The sequence below is a fragment of the Talpa europaea genome (assembly GCF_964194135.1).
Source record: "Talpa europaea genome assembly, chromosome: 8".
Lineage (NCBI taxonomy): Eukaryota > Metazoa > Chordata > Mammalia > Eulipotyphla > Talpidae > Talpa > Talpa europaea.
In genome coordinates this window covers 94,191,863-94,218,998 of record NC_140075.1, presented here as the reverse complement: position 1 = coordinate 94,218,998, position 27,136 = coordinate 94,191,863, and the positions used below count along the sequence as shown (strand labels likewise).

The following is a 27,136-nucleotide window of genomic DNA, read 5'->3' as shown; positions in this document are numbered from 1 at the left end:
ACTATTCAGCCTCCCTGGTGATGCGAGGGGTTAAGACGCAACCCATGAAGCTGTTGGCACTCTCTGCAGCACGAGTTCGATCCCCTGGCCAGCCAGGGAGCAACCCACATGGTGCTGTAGACCGCTACTGTCTCGCCCACTGCTCCCCTCAGCAGTGTATTTCAATCAGTCTGCCTGTTCTGTTCCCCACTCTGTCTCTGGTAAATCCTCTCACCCCCCACACCTCTGGCCTGTACCCCAGCTCTAGTAAGCATAAATAAATAAAATATTTAAAAAAAATAGCCTATTCATAATCAATGGGAAAAGGATGCCATTAAAAGTTTGGATCATTTTTCTTTTTTTTCTTTTTTTAAAAGATTTATTTATTTATTTATACAAGCACTGGGTACAGTCAGAAGCGCGGGAGGGTGAGTGAATTTACCAGAGCCAGAGTGGGGAACACAACAGGCAGACTGATAAAATACACTGCTGAGGGGAACAACGGGCGAGACAGGAGAGGTCTGCGCGCCATGTGGGATCCTCACCCGGGCGGCTGGGGATCGAACCGGCGCTGCAGAGGCTGCAAGTAGCTTCACAGCCCAGTGCTCAACCACTGCGCCACCAGGGGAGGCCCTGGATCATTTTTCTTAATTAAAGTTCTGCTTTCCACTTTATTTTACAATATTTTTTTTCTTGAGCAACAGTGAAATGTTATGTTTACTTCAGATATACCTTCTGCTAAACTAGTAGAGCACAAAATAACAGGCTTAATTAGATAGATATATCTATTCACTTTAACTTCTATATACTTTCTAAATTATGAAAGTTGTAGTCTCCTAAGGAAAACCACATAAGGTAGTCTTTTCCTTTTACCCTTGACACTTAGCAGATAAGAATGTCAGAAAGATGTTTTAAAGAGTACTCAAGTTATAAAAAAAAGGTTGCAGGAAAATGATTCTAACAGTCCAGGTAACTTGTCAATAAAATCCAGGTCCATTTTTAACTTCATAGGATACATGACCTTAAAAATGTTATTGCTAACAAGCAATAATGGCTGAATATGGATATGACATACAATAACTAAATATTCTTGGGCCTCCCTGGTGGCACAAGGGGTTAAACACAGCACTGTGAAGCCAACCGCAGCCTCTGCAGCGTAAGTTCAATCCCTGGCTGGCTAAGGAGCTACCCACACGGTGCAGCAGTCCTCCCCTGTCTTGCGTGCTGCTCCCCTCAGCAGTGTATTTCAATCAGTCTGCCTGTTCTGTTCCCCACTCTCTCTGAATCCTCTCACCACCACCCCCAAATGTCTGGCCTGTACCCCAGTTCTTGTATGCATAAATAAATAAATCTTTAAAATAAACAAAACTAAATATTCTTATACTGATATTCCTTACACAGGTGACTGTAAAAAAAATCACTTAGATTGTCCTTTCACTTATTTTATAGACATTAACAGAGCATGATTTGTGTATTGATACTTACATGTTTTTACTTGGAGGGGAAGATTTAATAAAATTTACTTCAAACAACTACTGCAGTTTTTAATCAGCCCACTACTGTTTAAAAAATCTTAAATGACAAACACTGTCTTTGAAAATCCATCTAATGGTTACAGTAGGAATGGCTACAGCATTAGTTTTCAAACTTTCCTGTGCTTCAGAATCTCTTAGAGCCTTTATTATACACTGATCACTGGGTGGGAGTGTCAAAATTTGCATTTCTACCAAGTTTCCAGGCTGTGCTTGAGAGACTGGTCCTAGGACCACATTTTGAAAAAAAAACCTATCTATCTTGATCTATCTTGATGATCACCTTGTATTTATAGTTTTGTGAAGTAGACTGAAATAAATGTGAGGGTTCTTCATCAAAACAAACTATAGACCTAGTGAAGAGATAAATTATGTTAAAAATAGGGAGTTTAATGCCAGTCAATTAAATTTTCCTAAAGGGGGAACCCATCAATTTCATTTTATAATTTCAAAAAGGACTATAATAAACTAGAAATACAAAGACTCCCATCTAAGTACACAGAAGTGATCTTAAATATATTTCTTTTCTTCCAAACTCCACATGATGCATAAAATTTACATATGTGTCTAACTCCTAGAGATGCCCAAGGGACACCAATTATAAATCTACTCCTTTCTCTTCTCATTTAAGAAGCAAAGCAGAATGGAAATAAGAGTCACATTATTATAAGAGCGCACTGAATGTATTCTAATTAATTAAAAACATTTATTTGCAGATTTTGCCTATTCTATATTAGCTGCAAATATCTTTTAACCAATCATAAACAAATCAGTGTATCAGATCAATGTGACTAGTGGTTAAAGACTACTGCGCTACAAAGAAGGAGAAGCTACAGCAAAGGCATGAAGATAGTTTAAAAAATACCCCAATTTTATTTGGGTGGTATGACTATATTGATAATGCATTTCTTGGAATTTTGGCCTTTCAATTTGTATCTTCTTCCACTCTTGAAAGAAGTAGAAAGATTTTCAAAATGGAGATACCATTTTGTTTTTCAGTCCTAGCTATACAGTATTTGAATAAAACCTGGTTTGATGAAAGATCAAACTGTAGAGGAAAAATAAGGAAAAGAAAGTACTGTAGACAATCTCATTTTCTGTACCAGTCAATGAACATACACATCATGGGGAACGGAAAGATTTCCAAGTGTTACTCCAACTATGAAAATATCTCACTTTTTTTTCCCTAACATTCAGATGCCAACCTGAGTTACATATTCAACTGGAGTATATATATAGTAGTGAGTACTCCTTGGCTTTACAACTTTTTAGAGTAGTGCAAGTTTTTAATTTTCCCATAACAGCATAGCTTTAGGCTGTGCTTAAATATCTTAATTAAAATACAACAAAGGACACAGAAACATCAATTCCAAAGAGCACCTGCAGCCCTATGTTTATAGCAGCACTATTTACAATAGCTAAGCTTTGGAAACAACCCAAATGCCCAAAAACAGATGACTGGATCAAGAAGATGTGGTACATATACACCATGGAATATTACTCAGCATTCAAAAAAGATAAACACATGCAATTTGCAGCAACATGGATGGAGCTGGAAGGGATCATGCTCAGTGAAATAAGCCAGAAAGAAAAAGAAAAATACCGGATGGTCTCACTCATAGCAGGAATCTAGAAAACTTAAATAAGGGACCAGGAAAATGAATAACTATAAGAAAGTGAAAATCAAAATCAACAAAAAACTATGAACCAGAGACACTCTATGGAGGGTAGGGGGCGGGAGGGGAGGGATTGGGGTCAAAATAAGGGGGTTGCAATTGTATGGGGAATATAAAAATAAAATTTATTATTAAAAAATAAAAAACCCTCAAAAAATACAATTAATAAGTCCTGATTTGTGTATAGGTATATAAGTACTATTTTGCAAATGGCTCAATGCCATCTAATTTTAGAAAATCTGACTCTTTGTTCTTTTGTGCTGGGATGCCATAATTCTCTCAGGTGGCCTCTTTAAAAAGTACCCACATAAGGAACATGTAATTATCATGTTTGAAATTCCCTCTCTGCAAAACTAGATTCCCACTAAAACAGGAACTTGTGAAAATATGAGAGGAATAAGAAAAAGGAGACAGAAAGGAAGTAGAATGAGAGGCAGAACTTCCCAGATGAGAGAAAAAAAAAAAACAACCAAAAACCACTTTCATCTCATACCACTCTCAGTTTTAAAATTATAGAACAATCGGGAAAGAATAGTATTAGTACAGTATTTCCTAAAAGCAAAGAAACCCAGTATTTCTGTTGTTTTAGGTAACCTTACTAATTCTAGCAATAAAGATGAGAAAAATATGGACATGTATTTGGAGACAATGGCATGTTGTAGCTTGAATAATATAACTTGTTCTCTCTACAGTTTTGCTCATTTAAACATTATTTCCAAAGCTACTAACATCTCACTTTATAATCAGATGGTTTATCATCTATAATCTAATGGTCTTTCATTACGTACATATTAAATTAACAACAACTTTGTCTTTATGCCTGTGGAAAATTATCATCTCTCAGTTTCCCATTTGTAAAAGAGGGTAATGATATGTTATTCTTAAAAGACTAAAGTGTTAACACTAAAGTATTTTTAGTTAACTAAAAGGATATCACAATATTTATATTGCTAATAAAATAACATGTACAATACAAATTCATAATGTGCTGAAAGAGTTCTTATTTCTCTTATTCACTGCATTGGAAAGATAAACATGAACTCTATTATTTAGCTACATAATTCAATAATAGAGTAGCACATAAGAAATTTTTACTTACCTTTCTTACAAAACACCTATATTCACTATTTAAACAACTAACATATTCCCTTATTATATACTATGAGAAGATGCATTTTATAACTTCTCTTTTTGGAAGTGGAAAAACAAACATACTGATAAATTCCATGACTAATCCAAAGCCAAAGAATAAGTCAGTAGAAAACTCCAGGTGGCAACTCAGGTCTGTAACTCCAGTTCTGAACTTAATCCAATAATTTATTATTATGTGCTTTCAGTTTATAAAAACCTACCCTATTCAGACATAGAAAGGATCTCTGCACTCAGCTTAAATATGGCAGAACATATAAAGTGCTCAGCATCATTCCTAGCCCATAGCAAGTACTTAACAAATGTAGTTATTATCATTTGTACTACTGCACAAAATTAAAGTCACCTATTTTGTAGAAGTTGCTGTTATGGACTATAACCAAAGCAACTGTGAACCCTGAATAGTTCTATCAGAAGCACTGTAGAACAGAAGCTATGAATTTGTCTGTTTTTGTATGTGTAGGAATTACCAGAAGATGTTTTGAAGGATGTAACGTGCTGGTAACAATCTTGAATTTTACTGAAGATTTATCAAGAAGCAGCAGTTTTGGAGGCAGCAATTACAGGAACATAGCCTTAGGTATTACCATAAGCCACTGAAGTAGAATGAGAAAAGAATCTGAGAAGATTGAAAATACTTTTTGAAGAAAAATGAACCAACAGTACCTCTTAGATTTATGCTTTCACCTTAAGATCAACAGAAAAAAAGCAATGTAATTATGTACCTAAGCAATGATGAGAAAATATAAGCAAGTGGCCATAATTACCTGGGGTAAATAAATTGTTCAAATTGGTAATTCAAATAATTTATATCAGTCTTTAATTTTAATAACAATCATACACTAAAAATTAAAGCTGTAAAAACAACAATAGCCTAAGTCTTTTTATCTTGTCAGGATGGGAATACCACTCATGTAAAATAGGGGAACACAAAAAGGCAAAATTCTACACAACTCAACTTAATATTCTGTTGTTCATGCTAGCTTAAGGAAGTGGACTTATAATAACCACTGAAAATTAACCATTATTATACTTCACAGAAGAATATCTACTTTGTAAGAGTCTCTAAAGAATAAAGACAGATTAAAAATTTCAGTGAGTTACAACCTGGGGAACACATTATTAAATAAAATTGACATAAGTTAGATAAAAGATAGGGTTTACCTTTATTACATCGGGAGAGAAATCTCTTAACAACAGACTTAAAAATAATCAGAGGTCTAATTTTTAATAATTGCCATAAAAAAGGAGCACAGCTCTCCTTTGTCATTAAAAGCAGTAAAACTGCAGGAATGTAAAAGAATCATAAAAATGAAACAATTTTCTTTAAAATAACACAAATAAGAGTTCATATTCAACTTAAATGTGGCAGCTTAAATCTAATTCAAAAGCATAAAGAAATATTTTATTCTATAAATATGAGGTTCTTCTTAGGAATCATAGTTATGTACAAACCTTTTTTGGTATGGAATTTTGGGCTCTTATCTCAGAACCAGGATCTGTAATTTAAGCTCTGAGGATATGAACTCTTTCAGAACATCCAGACTACAATGCTAAGAATAAGGTATTCATATAAAGCCTATGTGACCTTCAAATTTGAGATACTTGAAGAAGTAAAAATATTTATACATCAAAAAATTGAGGATAATGTATAGGTGTTTGTGATCATAAGCATATATGCCCCAGTACTGAGACTGAACCTTTACTTTAAGGGTATAGGCAACTGAGTAATTTATTTTATTATGGCAGCTAGTGAAATGGGGAGGAAAAAGTTAGTTGTATCCAGAGGCACTAAAATTCCATCACCAAGTCAGAATGAATGGAATGATTATTCCTATTAAGACACTCCCACAGGGCCTCCCCTGGTGGCGCAGCAGTTGAATGCTGGTCTGCGAAGCTGCCAGCAGCCTCTGCAGAGCCAGTTCGATCCCCTGCCACCAGCGAGGGTCCCACATGGTGCAACAGACCTCTCCTGCCACGCCCGCTGCTCCCCTCAGCAGTGTATTTCGTCAGTCTGCCTGTACTGTTCCCTGCTCTGGCTCTGGTGAATTCTCTCACCTTCCCGCACTTCTGACTGTACCCAGTGCTTGTATGAATAAATGAATAAATCTTTAAAAAAAAAAAAAGACACTCCCACATACTCCTGAGGCTGCTTGTTTGTAACACTTTCTCCTTCAATACTACCTTGATGTTAATTTTAGCCCAGTGATATGCTCTATAATTTGTTTCCCTAAGAGCAACTCAGTATATGCGAGAACAAAACTAAATTCTAGAATTGAGCAAAAAAGGATATAAAAAAATTCAGATTTAGAAAACAAACCTGAAAGATTTGGTAGCCAGGCAATATTATTTTACATTAAGGTAACTATGAACAGAGTTACTGCAGGGCCTCTTGAGACCTAAGAAAAATTAAGTATCCATGAACAGAAGGTATCCAAAGCAGGAACATTAAGTGTGGAGAATGGAATCTGATACTTTGCTTGACAATATATATTAGGAAGGACAGGTTTCTGCTATACTAACCAAGCTGCACCTCCAGGGAAAGGACAGAAAAACGTGAAATAGATGGGGATGCAGATTCTTAATACTGGATTCTATCATGTACTGGTTTACCAGAAGAGGTTCTTCCTCTCTTTTTTATAAACTCAAGTTGCCCAGATGCTATCAAACTTTTCATAATTTTGTGTGAATAATTTTCAGATACCACCACTTCAGAAAATTCTCTTTTTAAAAGCTTTTTATATTATAAAATGATGTATCTATGTAGGGAATATTTCCTTAGGATTTGGAGTAACATTTCCAATAATATTTTCAAATAGAAAATTAAAAAATGCCATAATTTCAAAACTAGAAATTAGGACAAACTCTTGTATCATATACAAATATTAACTCTACATGTATAAAAACCCTAAATGTTAGAATTAACATCATAAACCTTTTAAACAATTTGATTCCTCAAAAAGTTAAACTCTGAATTACCATATGATTCAGCAATCTCACCCCTTGGTATATCACCAAAAGAAGTAAAAGCAAGAATATCAACTGATGCCAATGTTCTTTGCAGCATTATAACTAATAATCAAAAGATGAAAACAATCTAAGGTCCATTAACAGATAAATGGGTAAACAAATTGTGTCAAGTCTGTACAATGTAATATTAATCAGCCATATAAAGGTAACACCTGGATTACCTGACATTAAGCTATAAATTTGCCACACTTTAGAAAAGGACCAAAATTGATTCCACCAAAGAAGGCAAATGCATATTGATAGAAAGTAGATTAGTAGTTACCAGAGGTTGAGGGGGGTCACTGGGGAAGTTGGGATTTTCTATTTAATGGTTACAGTTTCGTTCGGGTTGATGAAAAAGTTTTAGAAATAGACGGTGGTGATATGTGTACAATATTGTGAATGTACCTAGTGTGACTGAATTGTACACTTAAAATGGGTAAAATGGCAAGTTCTATGCTATGTATTTTTATCACAAAAAAAAAACTAATAAGAAAACCCATTGATTTGCATACTTTAGATGAATCAATTGTATGGTATGTGAATTATATTGCAATAAATCTGCTTAAATGAACCAAAAAACCAAAGTAAAGTTGATATGCAATGAGAAATTTTTACATGAGTTATAAAGAACTCTGGCAATAATAAAGACACTGATGTTAATGATAAATGTTTGAAGAAAATGTTTCATAAAATTTCTATGGGAAAAATAAAATTGTCCTAAGGAATAATTTTTATATGATTTTAAATTTATATTTGCATTTTAAATTAATATTTCATTATTTTATAAAAATCCCTAACATTATATATATTTAAGACAGGCAATGTGCTCATTATTGATCTTCTCATTGGGAAAGTGGATCTCTGCTATATTTGGTGTCACCTTCCATTTAGGCATATATACTAATAATTTGGGGAAAAAAGAAAAGCCACATAATAATCATCCAGTTTTCTTTGATTCATGATAAAAGGAATGGGAGCTTGGAATGAGATTTGACTTCTTAGACTGATGACAGAAGGATATTACTAATGACACTGAGCTATTCTAAACAATTGCACCACAATAATCTGTAATTATGGCTTGGTAGGTTGTACAGACCTTTGAATTTAACAAAAATCTGGATTAGTAGAATAAATCTTTGCCCTGGTTATTTCATATTAATTATTTGTCTTTTTAAGTCCAGAAAAGTCTTAGTATTTTCTTGATTTATAAGATGATATCAAAAACACTAATAAACTTATGTTACTGATTTTATAACTTCATTTGGTGATAATTTAAAATTAAAATATGACACAAAAACTAAAGACACAACAACAAAGTAAAGAACTTTTGTTTCTTGCTAACCACCATACTTTTTGTGAGCTAATTTGCCAAAATTCTTATGGACCCATGGGTAGAAACTCAAATATCAGATCAACTAGAAGCTTTACTCCAGTGAATATCAGATCAACTAGAAGCTTTACTCCAGCACTGATTATACCATGAATAAATACTTCTGTATATGTATACTATAATACACAAAAATCTATATTTTTTCATGGATTATATGTATATAAATATATATATCATAATAAGATGCAAATTCATCCAAAGATCTTACAGAATTAACTGTAATTTAAAAACCAATACACTTCTTTTTCAATCAACAGATAATAAGCTATAATTACTATCAGGTTAGGGCCTGCTACTTTAAAAAAATTTGTTAGAGAACTTGATTTCAAAATCATTGACAGACAGTGCTCTGTTATTTGCTTTGATTCTCCAGGTCACAAAGAGACCACTAACTTAATCACTGTCTCAGATGGCAATCAATACATCTTTGAAGTGTTACTATTGTCTGGTGACTATGTGGAACTTTCTGACTCACTACCTTTATTTTTTATAGGGATATATGCATCAACAAAATTAAAACACAGCTATATTCCTAAAACAACTGGGAACTCTATTTCTCTCCTGATGATTTCCTTTTCATTTATACAGATGCACTATTTTAACTCCTTTCTACTTTCCTTATCTCAATTCTTGTTATTAACATACATACACATAAAAACACCCCTCTCTTTCTCATTTTTTTCTTTAACTGAAAACCACCCTGTTCATGACTAAATTTACATATAGTGAAATTGTAAGACACATGAAAAAGGAAGCGTTAAGTTTTAAATTAAAACAAAAACAAGGGGCCCAAAGCATTAACCTTAGTGTCACCATATTCCCTACAGACTTTCCAGAAAGATTTCCAACAATTTATTCATTATCAACTGATGATATCTGTATTTTTAAATAAGTTCAAATACAAAAGATAAATTTGGACATACTCTGAATTTAATTTTAATTATTAGCATCAGAAACTATTATTTCTCTTTATTGTACACATTTTGTATTTCAATAATATACATAGGCTTTTGAAGAAGAGTGGCTCTGGGAACTACTATTTCACAATCTCCTTATTAAAAAGTATTATTAATTCTGTGCTAAGAGAGTCATCTCTCCCTTTCTATTCTCCCCTGCATTTAAGTTCTCAGCATCTTTAGTATGAACTATTACAATAACCTCCTGATTGGTGTTAGTGCTAAATTTACTCCCATTCTACCTCTGTTCTGCTGCGAATGTAGTTTTTCTCAAATGCAAATCTCATTATAATCATTGCTAATTAACATTAAAAAAACCCTTCATTTCCCACTAGAAAAATACAAATGTCTTTTATATGACACAGAATTCTATCATTTGACCCTACCTTCCTCTCTAGGTTTTCTCTTGGCACTTTATTCAAAACCCATTCTGCAGCCACACTGACCAACTGATGAACTTAATTTTCATACATTGTGCCTTTACAGTGGGATTTATAAATTCTTTACAGACTATCAATAACTACTGGCATGTCATACAATGCACTACTGTATAGAAATAAGAATGAACACACAAGTACATGCAGCAGTATGAATTCTTTTACAAACATAATGCTGTACAAAAGGAAGCAGTAAGTTCCTATTATGTAGGATAAGATTATGTACTATATGTTTTTATTTATATAAGGTCTAGTAAAAAACAAAAGTAACCTATGATGCTAAAATTCAGACTAGCAGTTACTCTTGAGGGTTGGGTTGTGACTGAAAAAGTTCACATAAGGGTCTTCTGGGTGATCTAACTTATTTAATGGTTTAATTGTTTCAAATCCAATTTTCTGATCTATAAAGTGGTAGTTGTTGCATAGGTTCATTGTGAAAAAGAAATAAGACATTACATAAAATGTTTATCACAATGCCTGAATCACAAAAAGTATACAATAAATTTTAGCATCTATGATTACTATTGGACTAATGTTATTAAGAAGCCCAAGATATAAACTTGTATAGATGAAGGGCTCCCAATTGTGAAAATCAATTAATCCAAGCTTACAATTATGTGTTGAGACTGTTGGAGATTTTTATTTACTTCTTTTTTTATTTTCTGTATGCCTCAATTTCTTTTTTTGGTAAAAACTACATAAACAGAAATATTTTCAGATATTTATGTTCAGAATAAAATATGAATTTCTACAAGGTATTGATAAAAGTCAAGATAAATAAAGGCAAGATAGAAAACACTCTTCATTTTTTTCCTTCTAAATAATCACATATTTAAAAAATAAAATAAAATAAAATTTCATCTTTAATATCTGTCACAATAAAAAGGTCACCATTTTCATGCTCATACTGACACCTGTATTACACAAAATTATAAGATCTAAATATTATAACACTAACTAGGAAGAATGTAAAGTTGAAGACAGATTTTTTTTTGTTAATAAAATAGGAGAGGGCCTCCCCTTGTGGCGCAGCGGTTGAGCACTGGGTTGCAAGGCTGCCCACAGCCTCTGCAGCGCCAGTTTGATCCCTGGCCACCCGAAAGGGTCCCACCAAAAAAAATAAGTAAATAAAATAGGAGGTTTTTGCAAGTGATCTTAAGTTTCACTTCATGTTAACAAACCACCATGAGAAGCAGGATATCTAAAGGTTTTGCCTTTTACCCTTCTCACAAGATGCATTTTAATTTTGACCAGAAGGCACTGAGTAGGGGATAAGAAGACAACTTAACTTTCAGAATATTTGCTTCATATTTCTATAATGGGGTTACTCCTGACTGCAAAGTAAACACATTTCTACTACTGTAACATGGCAATAAACACACCAAAGAAAATTTGATTCCTGAACACTGATATCTTTTTATGCTGCTGCTATGAATAGAAATACCCTTAAATTCTTTATAAATAATAAATACTGTATTATACTAAATCTAAAAGCATTTAAAGAAAAATAAACATTCAAATATTTATTTAGTAAACTTTTCAGGTGTTGACATTGATGTTTATGAAATTAAAGAATATACATAAAGGAGCTTTGTACTACATAGTGTCTACATGAGAGGCAATTAACTTTCCCTCACTGATGGAGTGCTCACTACATGCCACAGATATAATGCATTAATTTTGCAAGCATTGAAATATTTGATGGTAAGAGGGCAAAGGAAAAAAAGATTAGAAGAAAGAGAGACTGGTTATTAGTGCCTACAGTTGTCACTGTATATACTCAAAAATGAAGGAATGAAATTATCTCCACAAAACGGTCATTTGAGGAAGCTACCCTTTGCAAGGTTCAAAATATAGTCTATTGATCTTCAAGAGGGAGAATGTGGGTAATGAGATGATAATTTGTTGTTAGAGAGTTGGTTCCTACAAGGAATCTCCTGACTGCAAGGAAATTTAGAGGATTTTCTTGTTATTAAATAAATAAATGACTTGAGGCTTTCTAAGGATACGAGATACTGCTCTTTTAGGTGAACTTTCACAAGAAAGAAACATTACACAATTGTATTTTCAATTTAGATTTCTTCACAAAATACATAGGATTTCAGAGATCACAAGAAGAGAAAAAATATGTTACTATTACTAAAACAAGCTTAATAGAGCCATATTACTCTTATTTTCCTTTATCCCAAGTCTTACACTTAAAAATATCGGCATATATGGGCTTGCTGGGTGGCCTAGGGGTTAAGTCTCAGTGCTACCACTGCAATGGCTGTCCACTATGGCCTGAGTTCTATCCCTGACCAAGGAGCTAACCCACATGGCGCAGCAGACCTCTCTAGTCTCTCCTATTGCTCCCCTCGCAGTGTATTTCAGTAGATCGGCCTGTCTTGTCCCCACTCTGTCTCTGGTAAATCCTCTCACCCCAAGCACCTCTGGCCTATACCCCCAGTTCTTCTACATAAAAATAAATTCTTTAAAAAATATCAGCATTTAATTTTTTTGCTTTAAAAAATGTTTTCAGTATGAGTACAGATGAAGCAAAAATCTTTTAAAATTATTCATTATTGTTAAGAAAATAAATAAATCTGGATGTAATTTTTATTTCAGTGCTTTTTTCCTGATATGAGAACTTTTTTACCTTCCCATTGTTGTGCTGTTCAAATTGCTTTAGTGGGACATCAAAAAAGAGGAAAAATAAGTTACTAAATCTTAAGTGTAATACTTTAATATTTTAAAGAGGATCCTTTAAAGGAATCAGTGTGAGGTAGTGAGCCATAGGAATGAGACTCATTGTTCTCAAGTTTGAAGGCAAACTTCAGTATAGAGAGGGCAAAAAAAAACCCTATTTTAAATGACTAATCAAATCCATAGAAAATGGATTTGAAAATGAGTGTGACTCAACCTTCTGACACCATAAATTCAGCTTTAGTTGATAGTGATAATAATTAATTCCCATACCTTTTCAGTACCTTAGGGATAAAAATGCCTCATTGTGCTTGCAATTGCATTCAAAAACAACCTCCTGTACATCATTTATCTATCTCTAGCCATTCTTTACTCCTCCATTATACCATTAATAACTTTGGCTTTAGGTATGCTTTTTATTAATAACTACCAATGAAATCATTAATATGCTAGTAAATGCTTTAAACCACAAAATTAAAGAGATTCTTACTGCCATTTAAATTATTACCAGACTCCTTTAGCTGTGATGAGACATTAATACAGACGACACTTTATTTCTAAATAAATGATGCTTACAAAAGGTGAATTTCCTAATTTATAATTACTCTGACCTTAAACACTTTCCTTGAAGAATTAAATGAAAACTACATAATTTTGTGACATTAAGAATGATTTTTATTTGATATATTTTTCCTCTTTTTTGGTCTGTAACTCTTGGAGAACAAAGCCTTATCTTTGTGTCATATACTCCTAACAGACTACATGGCAGGGAACAAACATTTCTTAATAGGTTATGAAAGAATTATTGTATGCAATCAATTAACTTCTTTCATATACAGACAGGATAGTATTATTATGTACTACCATTGGGAGAACTGAGAAGATAATCACTCAATTCATTTTCTATGTTTGACAGTTTAGATGAAGAAGTTAGCTGAAAAAGGCAGGATAGATAATGTAAAATCACCAAACAATTATTAGCAAGTAAAAGGTTATCACTTAATGAGTTGAATTCTTTTTACCTAAATACATTATCATTGCATATTAACTACTCCAGGTCTAAACTGCTTGAAGACTAAGGTCTAGGACTAAAGTCTAGTCCTAAGGTCTTGGGCACTATGATAGAGAGTTTAATTTAATTCACATTGCATTTTACTGGTAGGTTAAAACACATACACACAGACACATAGACACCTCTAACCTAATGAATCAGAATCTCTTGGTATTTGGCCCAAGAATCTTTTTAGAAAAATCTTTGTAGGTAGAAAGCTAGGTGTCCAAGATTGAACACTGAATTGAAAAGAATTCCTGCTCCCATTTCTTGTTTCCCTAAATACAAACTGACTGTCTCATCTCCGTCCCATTATCTTCATTGAAACCTTGCCTTTCAAAAGTCTACCTCTTCTCTTCTTATAAGAGCCACATTAGTTCTCTCCTAAAGTTGGTATTTTTTTAATTTAATCTTCTTCAGAATCACTTTTGCTTTCCTTCAAGCATTCAATATTATGTTGACTCAACTTCATTCTTCCTTACATTCCCTTACATTTGCCCTTACTCCCTTACATTACATTAGAGTACTGTGTATTTAAATGTCATTTGGTCTTCTGCAGCTTTTTAAAAAGTTTTTAACTTTTTTTCCTTCCAACACATATATTTGGAATTATGCATAAATTGTGTTAATTATATACTTTTCCTGATCCCTTGGCTATTAGTTTAAATAATTTTTTCTTATATTAAAGGCTGCTGAGTCCACTTCTAGGCAAATACCTCCCAAAAATGGTACTTGCATACCAGTGTTCATATTATTACTCATAACATCTCATATGCTACGTCATGGATAATGTTGAAAACATTTTGCTAAGTGAAATAAATCAGACACAGAAGGATGAAAATTGTATGATTCCACTGACAAGGAAGGTAGAATAGGCAAATTCAGAGACAGAAAATAAAATAGAGGGTACCAAGAACTATAGGAGAGAGGAGTGAGGATTTAATGTTTAATTTGTGCATAGTTTCTACTTGAGAGGATGAAAAAAATTCTGGCAACAAATAGAGGTAATAGTTGCACAAAATTATGAGTAATAATGTCAAAGAATTATACTCTTAAGATGACTAAAATGGTAATTTTATATTATGTATACTTTACCACCATAAAAAAGAAAGGTATTGAAATAATTTTGACTCTCCTAGAGCAGTCATTTTCTTCAACTAATTTAATCTCTCCTATTAGAGAGGAAAAAAAAAAACCCAATCCATGTATCTTTTCTCCATATTCCCTAACTTCATCATTCTCATTTTAGCTTTTCCCTTTCATTTCAATAAAAATAAAATAAAATTTAACATGGATACTCAGCATTTTCCACATATCAAGCGCAATGGTGTTGCAAAAACATATGCACATAAAACATTTAAAATCCACATATACTCTTGCATGTTCACCTACAAATCCCACTTTAAATCTACAAACTCTTGAAATTGTTTGCAAATTTCACCAAAATTAATCTCTTTTTATTGTTTGAGTGTATCTTTCACTCAAATATGAATAAGACAACAAGCTTTACAAATGCAGATAATTTTGTAAGCCAACTCCCTTTTAGATGCTAAGCACTTAGCAAGTAATGGGGAAAATGTCAATTTTAAAAGTTTTCCCATAAGAAAAGACAGTCTAAAAGGAGGGAAGGATAAGTATATCAAAAAGATCTATAAAGAATTGATATTATATAGATTACAGGGTGGTTCAGGAATGATACCCTCAAAGGAAAAAAATGAAGCAGAGCAGGAAGCTACTTTAATCTTAACTACAAAGAGCTGTAAGACAACGTAATTTATTATTTTTTATAGGTGATACCTTAGAATTAAAAAAAATTGTTCTGGTCTTACTAAAAATGATAGAATTAATAGGAGTAATTTTTCCTCATGAAGCCCTGGAAAAATCAGGGAAATAAATTAGGAATAAACTTAGTATATGGAAAATAATTGAGAGATCCCACACACGGAGCAAAAGTACATAACATATGATGTGAAAAAGCAACTGAAGCAAAGATGATAAATGATTAAGGAAAAAAAAAAACTACTCCTAAATAAAGGGAAGAAAATGGAGTTGTATAAAAAAAAGCAGAAAGGGTGAGTGGTAGTGAATTTAAAAGTCAGTTTAGGAGTAAACTGGATTGTACTGTTAAATAGCGAAGCATTTTCCTGTTTTTAAGGTATGTTTGGACAATACATAGGCAACATTTTTCTTGGAAATAAAATCTGACCAGGGTTACAAGACAACAAAGCAACAATGCCAGTGATTTATCAGATGCAGAGAAGTATAAAGGGGCATTATGGGCCAATCAGCAAGTTGCAAGGCTCACCATAGGAGATGAGTGCAATGTCTCAAATTAATTAATGGGGCAGCCACGTGCAGTAAATAAGTAGAGGAGACAGTAGTCAAAGCAAACTAAGTCAGTAGTATAACTTAGAGGCACAAGGTAAGTGGAAATAGCGGAGTGTGAAACAATCTGAACCTACTTATAATATTACAGGCATAGACTGAGCAGGGCAAGATCAGGCAGGCAGATGGCATAGCACTTGGAAGACCATGGTATAGGAGAATGGTAGGAGAGCAGATAGACAATACTGGAAAGTCTAAAATGCTAAAAGAGCAGATGGATATGGCAGTTCCAGGCCATTTACTGATGGACAAAAGCACCAATGAGTGAAGAATGCAAATCATTCAGCAGATAAGTAAAGTGGGGTAAAAAGTAGAGACAAAAATCAAAGGCAGTCAAAGCAGGAAGACAGAACATCAGAAAAGCAATGACAGATCATCAGAAGCGACTGGGAAGGGCAGTGAAAAGCTGTCAGCAGAACAAAACACCATTCAGGAAAAGATGTGACAGAGAGTAAAGCAGTTCCCTGAATTGGGTGTCTTCCATCTAAGAAACAGTCATCAAAAAACTGCATATGAGAATTCACAAGAGAACAGCACACAAATGAAAATAGCAGATGGATCTGAATTCTATTGCTCAGGGATACAGAATGACCCTAGAACATAGATACATAACAATCCACAAGGAAATTAAACAGATGGGAAAAATGGGTCCAAGCATTTTTTATGATGATAAAAGAAACCAAAACACTAAAAAATTATTAATCTGGAAATGATTGGCTGGGATTGAAGTCTTCGCTTACCCCTTTCTGGAGCCCACAAAATGGGAATGTTGGGAATTTCTGCAGCAGAAAAACAGAAGAGAAAAGGGATTTCTGACTCCCAGTTTGAGGAAAGCAGGTCAAACTTAGGGCTATATGAACTGGTTCAGGGAAATAAGAACCAGCCTGAACCTTCTCCCTTCCTCAGAATGAAGCCATTTCTGAGGTCTGAGAAAGGTTTAGGAAGCCCTCACCCCATCATCTCCCCCAACCTCCCCTTTCACACTTACCTCCAGTGCAAACAGTTTCCAGCAAGGAGGTACTTGGGAAAATTCACTCCCATGTTTACACCATGGCAAAATTAGAGGATAGCCAACTAATGGTACTTCCTGATAGGTCAGGTTATTGATTAAGTGAGATCCCTCCCACCCTTTATAAGTGAGCAGAAGGGACAGGTTATTAGACACTACCTACCTCTTTGAAAGTAGAAGATAAAGTGGGAGGGGACAAACCGATTTAAAAATTAGTATTACTAGTAAAACCCTTGGTGATCTCATCAATAGTAATAGATTCCAATTCCATTAAGATATTGATGACTCTAAAAAATAATATCTTCTCCAAATTTCTCCTCTGAACACCAAGTATATACATGTAGCTGCCCACTTGGTATCTCTAGTTGGATATCTAAAGACAGCTCAAATTTCTATGACCAAAATAAAACTCCTGATTTTCCTCCTCAAACCTAATCTTCACAAAGTCTTCATTTTAGTAGATGGGAATGCCATCCATGCAACTGCCCCAAAGTCCTGAGTCTTAGGTTGACTTTTTTCTTTCTCTTACTACATCTGATAACTTTCCTCAAAATATCTCAACAATGTTTTCTCACTACCTCCGCTTGTATTGTAGGTCTAAATCACTATCATTTTTTTTTTTTAACACAGATAATTCAATGGCTTCCTGAATGGTTTCCCTGTTAAAAGAAACATCATATTAAGTCCACTTCTGCTAAAAACTCTTATTATATTAAGGGTGACAAACAGGTTTCACATAGTACGTTCCCTTTCCTCCTTTAGGTCTTTGCTCAGATATCACCTTATCAATAAGGCCTTCCTTGAGGGCCTTGTTTAAAATTATAACACTCCTTCTTGCCTGTACTACCTATCCACATTTCCTGGCTTGTTTTTATTCATAGTACTTATCACCATCTCCAGTACTATACATTCTACTTGTTTGTTTATACTTGTATCACCCTATTTTTAAATTTCATAAAGGCAGGGACATATTTCTTCATTGCTGCATCCCAATATCTTGAATAGTGCCTGAAATATATACAGTAGGTACTCAGGATACATCTTAGTCTATGAAGTATAAATTTCTTATGTGGTGTCTCCTTTTTTTGCCTGAAATTCTCAGAGCATTCACCTGAAAGTTCACATACTATAAGTTTTTGATTAACAGAGAAGATGTTATTATACTATAGAATAGGAATATTCTAAAATAGGGATTGGGAAACCACAGTCAACAGGAAAAGTCCTTCATGCTGACCTGTAATCTAAGAATGACCTCACATTTTTAAATGATTGGAAAAAAAATCAAAAGGAGTAATATTTCATGACATGAAAATTACATTAAATTTAATCTCAGTGTCCATAATGAACAAAGTTTTATTGGGACATGACAAGGTTCATTCATTCATATTGTCTTATGGTAGCTACAAATGCTATTTTGGCTACAAGGCTGATAGAGCTGAGTAGATATGGCAAAGTCTATATAGCCTACAAAACCTAAAATATTTACTATCTGAACATTTAAAGAATAAGTTGTCTAAACTCTATCCTAAGGTATTTTATATTTGGAAGGCAAGAACTTACTAAAGTTTGAGCAAAGGCAAGCTAAAACATTTTTGTTAACATGTTGCTTCTGTTGCTCAAGATACACCTTTGAGAGAAGGTGCATTTATACTAGGATTTGCTTTCAATATTACATAAAAACAACCCTGTCATTCCTCAAAATATTATTTGAAGTTTGACGGTGATATTCGTTTACCTATCTACACTACAGAAAAGTCCCATCTCAAAGGACAGAGTATGTTTTGAAAATGGAAAAAAAGGTAGGGAATGAGGAAGGAAAGTAAATAGGGTCCACTAATAAAACACATACAAAGTATCACATAATTAACCAAACCTATAAAATACTTGTTTAACAATTGCAGGGAATTGGCACAATGTGAACTTTTGAACACTTATCAATGGGATTAAAGTGACTTCATTATAATAGGGGGTTCCTATAAACAGTAATTCTGAACCTAGCAAGCAAGAAACATTATAATAAGACTCCATATTCAAAACTGACATTTAATTGCTCATCAGTTCGATAGCCTACATGTTGTAGGAAATTATTTAAAAAAAAATTGTAAAACCCTATTTAGAATCATCTTCTCCTAACATAAAGTTTTTACCCTGAGGATTATTCTACACAGGGATCTTCTACATCTGCTACAATCAAACTTAATTGCAAGGAATGAAGAAGCCAGGGAAAACATTTAAATTGTCCCAATGACATCCATACTATATAACACTATCTTCGATCTTCATCAAGGAGTTTAATTTGCTTCCTTGGATGTATCTGTTGGTCCATCCAGCACAATTGACTGCTTCTTCTGCATTGCTGCCTTTGACTTTGGTCTTTCTCTCTTCCAGTGAAATGACAACAGTTTGTTTTCAAATTCCATATTTCCATTAACTTTATTGCTTCTTTATTTCCTCAGTTTCTTTTGAAGGAACCTGGATTCTTCCTACAAATTCTTAGCTGTGTATCTCGCATTAATGGTTATCTGAAATGGTTACTCCCTCCACTAGCCATGCTCTTTTCAAATTCCAATATGAGGAAATAATACTGGTAAAGCTATTAGAATTATTGCAGTTATTTGAATTTTGTTATCTGAATTTACTTTTTTGACTCCCTATCATTTATCTTTTTATGGAATGTAATAACAAAATTACAAATACTGTTTTTCTAATACAGTGAAATCATCCTAAGATGCAAGAGGACTCGACAGCTATAAATCCATTTGTTTTCATCTTATTTTATCTGTGTGAAAAGCAACTTTAAGTCTATTTTATCGATAGAGATTTAATAACTAGAAAGGTTAATTTACATTCTTGATTACAGTCAATAATGAAGAAAGGAATATCCTGAAGTTTTCATTCCTGCAACTATATCATGTAAAAATACTTTTAGCATTTTATATTTGCAAAATAATGGCATTTTATTTCCAATGCTTAGCATATATTTTGCAAAACCAAATTATTTGGGTATGCCAGCTTCTCTTCATTTATTGAGAGTAGGCTTGCAAAGGTGAGAGAGAAAGGTGGTTTCAAGAGTTTGTCACTGATATATTGAAGGTTAAAATAAACATTTAGCATGTTCTCTGTTTCTTTTTCCTTTTCCACAACTATACTATTGTGTACTTTAGGTTCTGTTCTGCTTTATTTTTTTCCCAGAGAAAAATGCTTTCAATATTTATTCAAACATGATCTACTTATTTTTAAAGCTAAAACCATTAATTGTACATGATAATAGCAAACATTTATGTGACAAATAAATATGTTTTTAGTGTTTCACTTACATTAACCTATATGACATAACTATCCTTGACTAAGAACTTTGACTCTCTCCATTTTCCACATAAGAAGTTAGGTTGTGTAAGAGGTGGACACAGGATTCAAACCCAAGTTGCTTGCTGCTTGATAAATGGATATATTTAAACACTATTTTTCCTGAAAAAGTTCTAATTACACATAGAATGTATCATATCAAATATATTTCTACTGATTGGTATGTTTATTGATATGATCTCTCTTCCAATGAGATCCTCCAAAAAATGAGTGTACATGCTGGTAGATTGGAAGTGCAATTAAGATATTATATTTAAGGGGAAACAAACACATTTTATTTATAGGGTCTTCATCTATGAATTTTGGTTTTGCCTTATGCTAAATACTCTAAAATTTTGACTTCAAGGAGCAATGTACTTTTTCCTCTTTAGTGTTGCAATGTAGAACAGGAGCTTTTCAACAAAATAGTTTTAATGCAATGTCATTTACTTCCCTAGTTACTTTATCTAAATGGTTTAATTTTCATAACTTTCTCATTGGTACAATTATATTAAGAAGTTTTTCTTTTGAATGCATAAATAAAAAAGGGAGTGAATGAATTAGAAAAGTTTATGGCCACTGGAAAAAAATAATACAAAACAAGTGGTCTTAAGGGGAAAATGTAGTACTTATTTTCAAATATTATAAGAACTGTCTTGTAAAAGAGGAATTAACCTTTTTGTGCGTTGCAAAAGGAGAATCAGGACTAGTTGGTAGATATTATAAGGTGACAGGTTTCAATAATATATTTGGACGTTCACACAATTAGACTGTACAGTGATGTACTCCCAGATGAAAGAAATAGATAATTGAGATGTTCAGGCAAGACTTGGAAGATGAAAAAGGGTGTGCTAAAACATCATTGCCTTTACTTTCTCCTCGAACTCTGAGATTTTGTGATTTTTTCATTATTATGTAATTTGTAATTTTATATAGAATGCTACACTAACTTGATATACAGCACTGACAAAATCAATAAGAAAATATTTCTTAATTATTTTGAATATAAAGTAAAAATTGACTGACAAGGTTTCTAAACAATACACCAACAAAATTGTAACCCATTGCTATAAAGCAGTTTAAATTTTATATACAAATAATGGTATAGACAGTCCTGAGGTTTTCAGATTAAATCAGAACTTAAAAAAACACACAAAACAACAAGGCATACAATCTTCAAAAAGAATAAAGTTAGTCCTATTAGACAATTTGTTATTGTGTATTTGAATGAAGGCCAAATTTCAAGAGGGTCTATTTCAATTTGAATTTTTTTTTGAACATCAAGCTTTTTTTTTTTCTTTATTATGGTAACATTAGTATATGATTTAGAGGAACAGGTCCACACCTCTTCAGATTTAAGTTACTACTCTAACCCCTCAACATCCAAGCACCCACGGCCTTTAAAAAGGGCCTATTTTTTACCTATAATATACTGTTTGTACTGATTGATAGTAAACTTACTGTATTTTGGTTTCTAAGGAATTTCTGCAAAAATGACAGTTGGAACTAGTCATTTGGAACTACATATGGAACTAGTCTAGTTGTTCTAAGAAAGAGATTAAAATAACATAGGGCTAGTTTATCCATCCTTCTATGTAAAGAGAATCCTCTGCTCTAGCCAGGAAGATTTTCTTAAGTTTATTTTTCTCTCTGCAGATTGATAATGTGTTTCCCCTTCTTCCTTACTCCCATCTGTAAGGAGTTGTTTCCTTATCTGAATCCTATTTCTCTCTTTCAAGTATAGCTTAAATTCGATTAATATAAAAATTTCACTATTACTGAGCTGTTTAATTTTACCTTTTCAAGAAAATATGTTGGAGTGAATGGGTTGAGCATTTCTGATAAAGGTTTATATTGTCTTGATTTGTTAGGCATCAAATATTTTAATAATACATGTACTTTAGTGTTCATTCAGTAATAAAGTTCAAGATGCTTAATTAATATTTGTTCAACTGAATAAAGACTATTAAAGATTTTAGCAAATTGGTAGGTCATAAGTATGCCTGTGTCCTGAGACATATACTGCTTTACAAGGATAATACAAAAAAAAAAAAAAAAGAAAAGAAAAAAAGAAACAGAAATAGCAAATTATTACTAAAAAGCTATATTGCATATCACATACATGAATCATTCAAGTCACATTTTAAGAATTTTAAATTACAGAAGAACTAAAGAAAATTAGAGACCTAAAGCAAACTAAAATGGTGCAGGCAGTATATCACACAGGAGATAGGTAATGCAACTGTACTATGATCCACATTTCTCATATCACATAGAGTATCCAAGTTCTTGTTTCTTTGTCCCAGACTTTCAAGCAGTAGTAGGGGAATACTGACTTATATCTTTATTTTAAATACATATGCCACCAGGTATGTTAATACCACCTATGTTAACAGCAGATTCCAGAAGTACAATGGTTAGTAGCAGAAGTACATAGGGATACCATATCTCATTAGAGGTAATAGGTTAAGAGTAAATATTAATTAAATGTATAAGAAAAAGGCAATAAACAAAAAAACCACACTTACTGAGCATCAACAAAGGTGATAGGCGTTATGCTAGATCCTTTTAGATGAATTACTGTCATTTACAAGCTTGGATAACCATGGGTAAATCAACTGGTTGATCTATGTATCAGTTTTTCCATCTTAAAAATAGATATAAAAGTAGTACCCACCTCATATGGTTGTTTGAAGGCTAAATGAGTTAGCACATACTTAAAACAGTTCTTGACACACTAGTAAGTGCTATATGTATTAGTTATTATTATTGGCTCCTTCTTATCTCAATTATTAGCAAGAACAACCTTGAAAGGTAAGGTTTAGCTAAATTATAGCCTATGAGAAAACTGAGGTTTTAATAGGTTAATTTGCCTTTAATATAGAGGTAGTGACTAGTAGAGTTGGAAATCAAATTCAGGTTTGACTCAATAATGTTAGTGTTTCCACTGACATTAAAATGAATCCCAACATGTTAATACAAAATTAAGAAATGGAAATACATTTCCCAGGTTCAAGATTATTTCATAAAAATTACAGAAAGAGCTCTTTAAAAAGGCATAACATATATTTGACCACAGAGGAGTGGTATGTTTTATTCAATCTAGTTTTAAATATTTCAAGAACAAGGACTTTGTAAGCGATTTCATATTATTGAATTACTCTATTTACATAGAACAATTTAAAATTATTCAAAATCCTGCTTCAATATGGTCATTTTCAGCTTTATATGTTAAAATAATTCTAGAACTACAAAAGAAATATCCTTGACTTCTTGAGTATTACTATGTGAAATTTTACCAGGGAAATAATGTTTTCTAGACAATAGTGATATGTACTTGAAAACAACTATATAATTTAAATGACCTATGTTGGTTATCAAATTTTCTTTCAAAACCATAAATTATTAAACATTGTGTCTCTGTCATATCCCTTCTGTAATGTAGGATAGCTTTTCTGATTGTTAAGTTGTTCAATGTTAAAATTTAGGTGACATTATGGTCAATTCTCACTAATTTTCAGAAGGGTCACAGATTGGTGTTATAGTAACTCAGTTCAACTCTGTTTCCCTTATATTATATCTTTGGTTTTAGAAGCATTATAATGAAACACAGGAAAAAGGTTAAAGGCTACATAGAATAATACCTAACTTCTAGTACACCCAGTCCTAAAATAATGAATCATGTAAATTTCTACAAATGCATAATAGAAAAAACTTTATAAAATAATTTTTCTTTGGTTTAATATTTTCATGGAAAAATTTCTTATAACTTAAGTAGAAAAAAATGTATAGAAAGGTGTCAATAGTAATCTGTTCCAAAGAAATATAAATATGATAGATAATAAGTAGAATACACCTTCCAAAATTCATAATCACTACTTAGATACTCATTCTTTGTAGCGGATTTTGAGTATTCTGCCACTTTCGTATTGGTCATTTTGTCAGATGCTTCTTTACTTTCATAACGAATCATAAGAATCTTTTCAAATGAATAGCTCATATCAAATTTATAATTTCTTGAACTTTTTACTATTTCTCATTTTGATTATTTCATTTTGACAAATTGTATCAAGACATTTTTGTTTAAGAGAGAGGTTTCATTTAATGTACAACAAATTCATTAATTTGACTAACATTCAAAGTTTCTAATTTTAATATCTTCTTTAGAATATGGGGTCATTATTTTTATTGTGCTATAGATTATCTTTTGAGTCAATGAGGCAATTTCCTTTTTTATGGCAGGAAAGCACTTTTTCTTTTCTTCTTTAAAAGTTAAAAATTTAAGCAATGAAAACCAACACCATTTCAGATTATTAACGAACAAAAGTTAAAAGTCATAAAATTTAAAAATGGATAAAGATGATTTATTTTCATTCAACAGACCAGGAGTTGGTCAAACTTTTTCTGAAATGGTTAGATGATCCAAATATTTTAGGCTTTTCAGGCTATAATGTTTTGACAGAAAATGTTCGATTTGGCTTTGTAGTCAAAGGCAAAACGTAAATGAATGAGTGTGGCTATATTCCAATAAAACTTCATTTATGGACAGTGAAATTTAAAATATTCCCCTTTTCATTTCTTTCTAGTTACTTAAAAAAAATGCAAATCCATTCTCTGTACACAACTCATAACAAAGTAAAGAAAAATGACAAAGTTGAATTTGGACTACAGGCCACAGTTTGCTGACCCCTATGATTTCTTGAGGAATGGGACATTGCATTATTTATTCATTTTTTTAATTTCAGCACTGAGCGTGGCAACAGTTACATATTAAAGATTAAAAAGAAAATGCTGATGAATGAATGAGTAAATGAGTAAATAAATAGCATGGTAGGTTTTTATTTAACTCTTTAATTCATGATCAATATAATACATGTAAATCTTTATTCTGTTATAGTGTAGTACTCTAAAAGGGATAGAAGTTATTCTTTCCATAAATACTAAAAATTTAATATATTCTAATTTATTATAATAATAGCAAACATTTCTTTGTAACTAATATATATTTTTAATGTTTCTTAATCTTTTAGTCTCTAGAATTTGTCTAAAGGAGTTTCAATTCACGTCACTTACATGTTCTTAATTATAATTTTATCTTTTAAGAACAATAAAAGTTTCTTTAAGTAATAATACCCTTTTGGGTCACATATCATTTTAAGTGATAATGGGGTACGAAGAGATAAATAATACTTTGTATAGCAATGAGTTCTTATGTTCTATAAAATTGTATAAGTACTAGCATTTCATAAATGCAAATAGAATATCAGTCCTTATCAGATAAGAGATAATTCAATCTAGTCTTTAAAAATAAAGTTTTCATATCTAAAAGTTGAAAAGTGTGATTTATTATGCTATTTCTATGTAAGCCTTGATAGTATCTCATGTTGAGACAGAGAGAAGGTAAGAAGATAGGGAATTATCAGATGAACAATATTCTAAGATATAAACAGAATCAAATCATAAATTTAGGAAAATCAATTCTAAATGCTTTATTTCTATAAATTATGCAGAGAGATATATATTATTAAACTTGTTGTTTCCTTTTTCTTTTTAATGGACCTGAGAAGAAATCTAAGTCTCTTAAATACTTCACTTTCTCTAGGGTTCACACCCAATGGTAATAAATTTACTTACATTATTTCATTCACTCTATCATTTCCCTCCCTTTGCTTTCTAACATATACATGCCACAACAATTATAATTTGTGTTAGTAGATCAGACTAGTTGCTAGTAATTATTAACTGTAAAATATTAGTACCTGAAGGGAGTTTTATCTTATGTTTATCATTGGTATTTTCATTTGCTCAATAACTTCTTACAACAATAAAATATTTGCAATCTTAAATTGTAATAATTTCCTATCTTTTAAGGCACACTTATCGAAGACAAAGACATTAAAGACTGTATTATTATAGGTATAAACTTGTATTTTTGGATTCCTACCTGATATTATAATGTTCTATTTTAGATATTATAGGAATTGTAACAATTTAAGAGTATAGAAGAAATAAGAAATTAGTAGAATTATTGTTGGTTGGCACTATGTTGCTTTTATGTTTATTTATATTTCAAAAGCATAGCAGTCCTACAAACACTTGCTGTAGGCAATCATGCTATATGTAATTATACATATTAAATTTGAAGTAAAGTTTTTCTATTAGAGATCATGATATTGCAATCAGGTTAAGTCACTTGTTCTTAAAAGTAAATACTAGAGAAGACACATTTAAGAATATTTTAAATTCATTAAAAAAAATCTCATACCATTTTACCCATGTAGTTCCTAAAGGCATATGTGATACATAAAATATAAGGGTAACACTAAGGTTTTCAAATAATCAGAAAACTTTAAAAATAAAGGATTCCACAATAATAAAATGAAACCTACAAGGGTCACTGACGGAGACAAACAATTAACAGTACCAAAAAAGGAAGGGGAGGGAGAAAAATAAACAGTTACAGAATATCAGCAATTTAAAACCTCTAGTTAATATGGAGATTAAAAAAGACATAGTAGGAATCTTAACTA

General features: G+C 32.3%; 1 protein-coding gene across 9 annotated transcripts in view; it reads right to left on the bottom strand.

Moving 5' to 3' along the window:
- Positions 1 to 27,136, bottom strand: part of GPHN (gephyrin) — a gene marked incomplete at both ends in the record, with an annotated part of 440,211 nt that overhangs the window by 223,550 nt on the left and 189,525 nt on the right. For 2 of the 9 annotated variants that reach the window (XM_084239836.1, XM_084239843.1), the window contains one exon: positions 16,993 to 17,031. The exons of the other annotated variants lie outside the window; for them this stretch is intronic. In XM_084239836.1, coding sequence (XP_084095962.1) covers positions 16,993 to 17,031 — 39 coding nt within the window. The remainder of the gene's footprint in view (positions 1 to 16,992; positions 17,032 to 27,136) is intronic. 9 annotated transcript variants of the gene reach the window in all.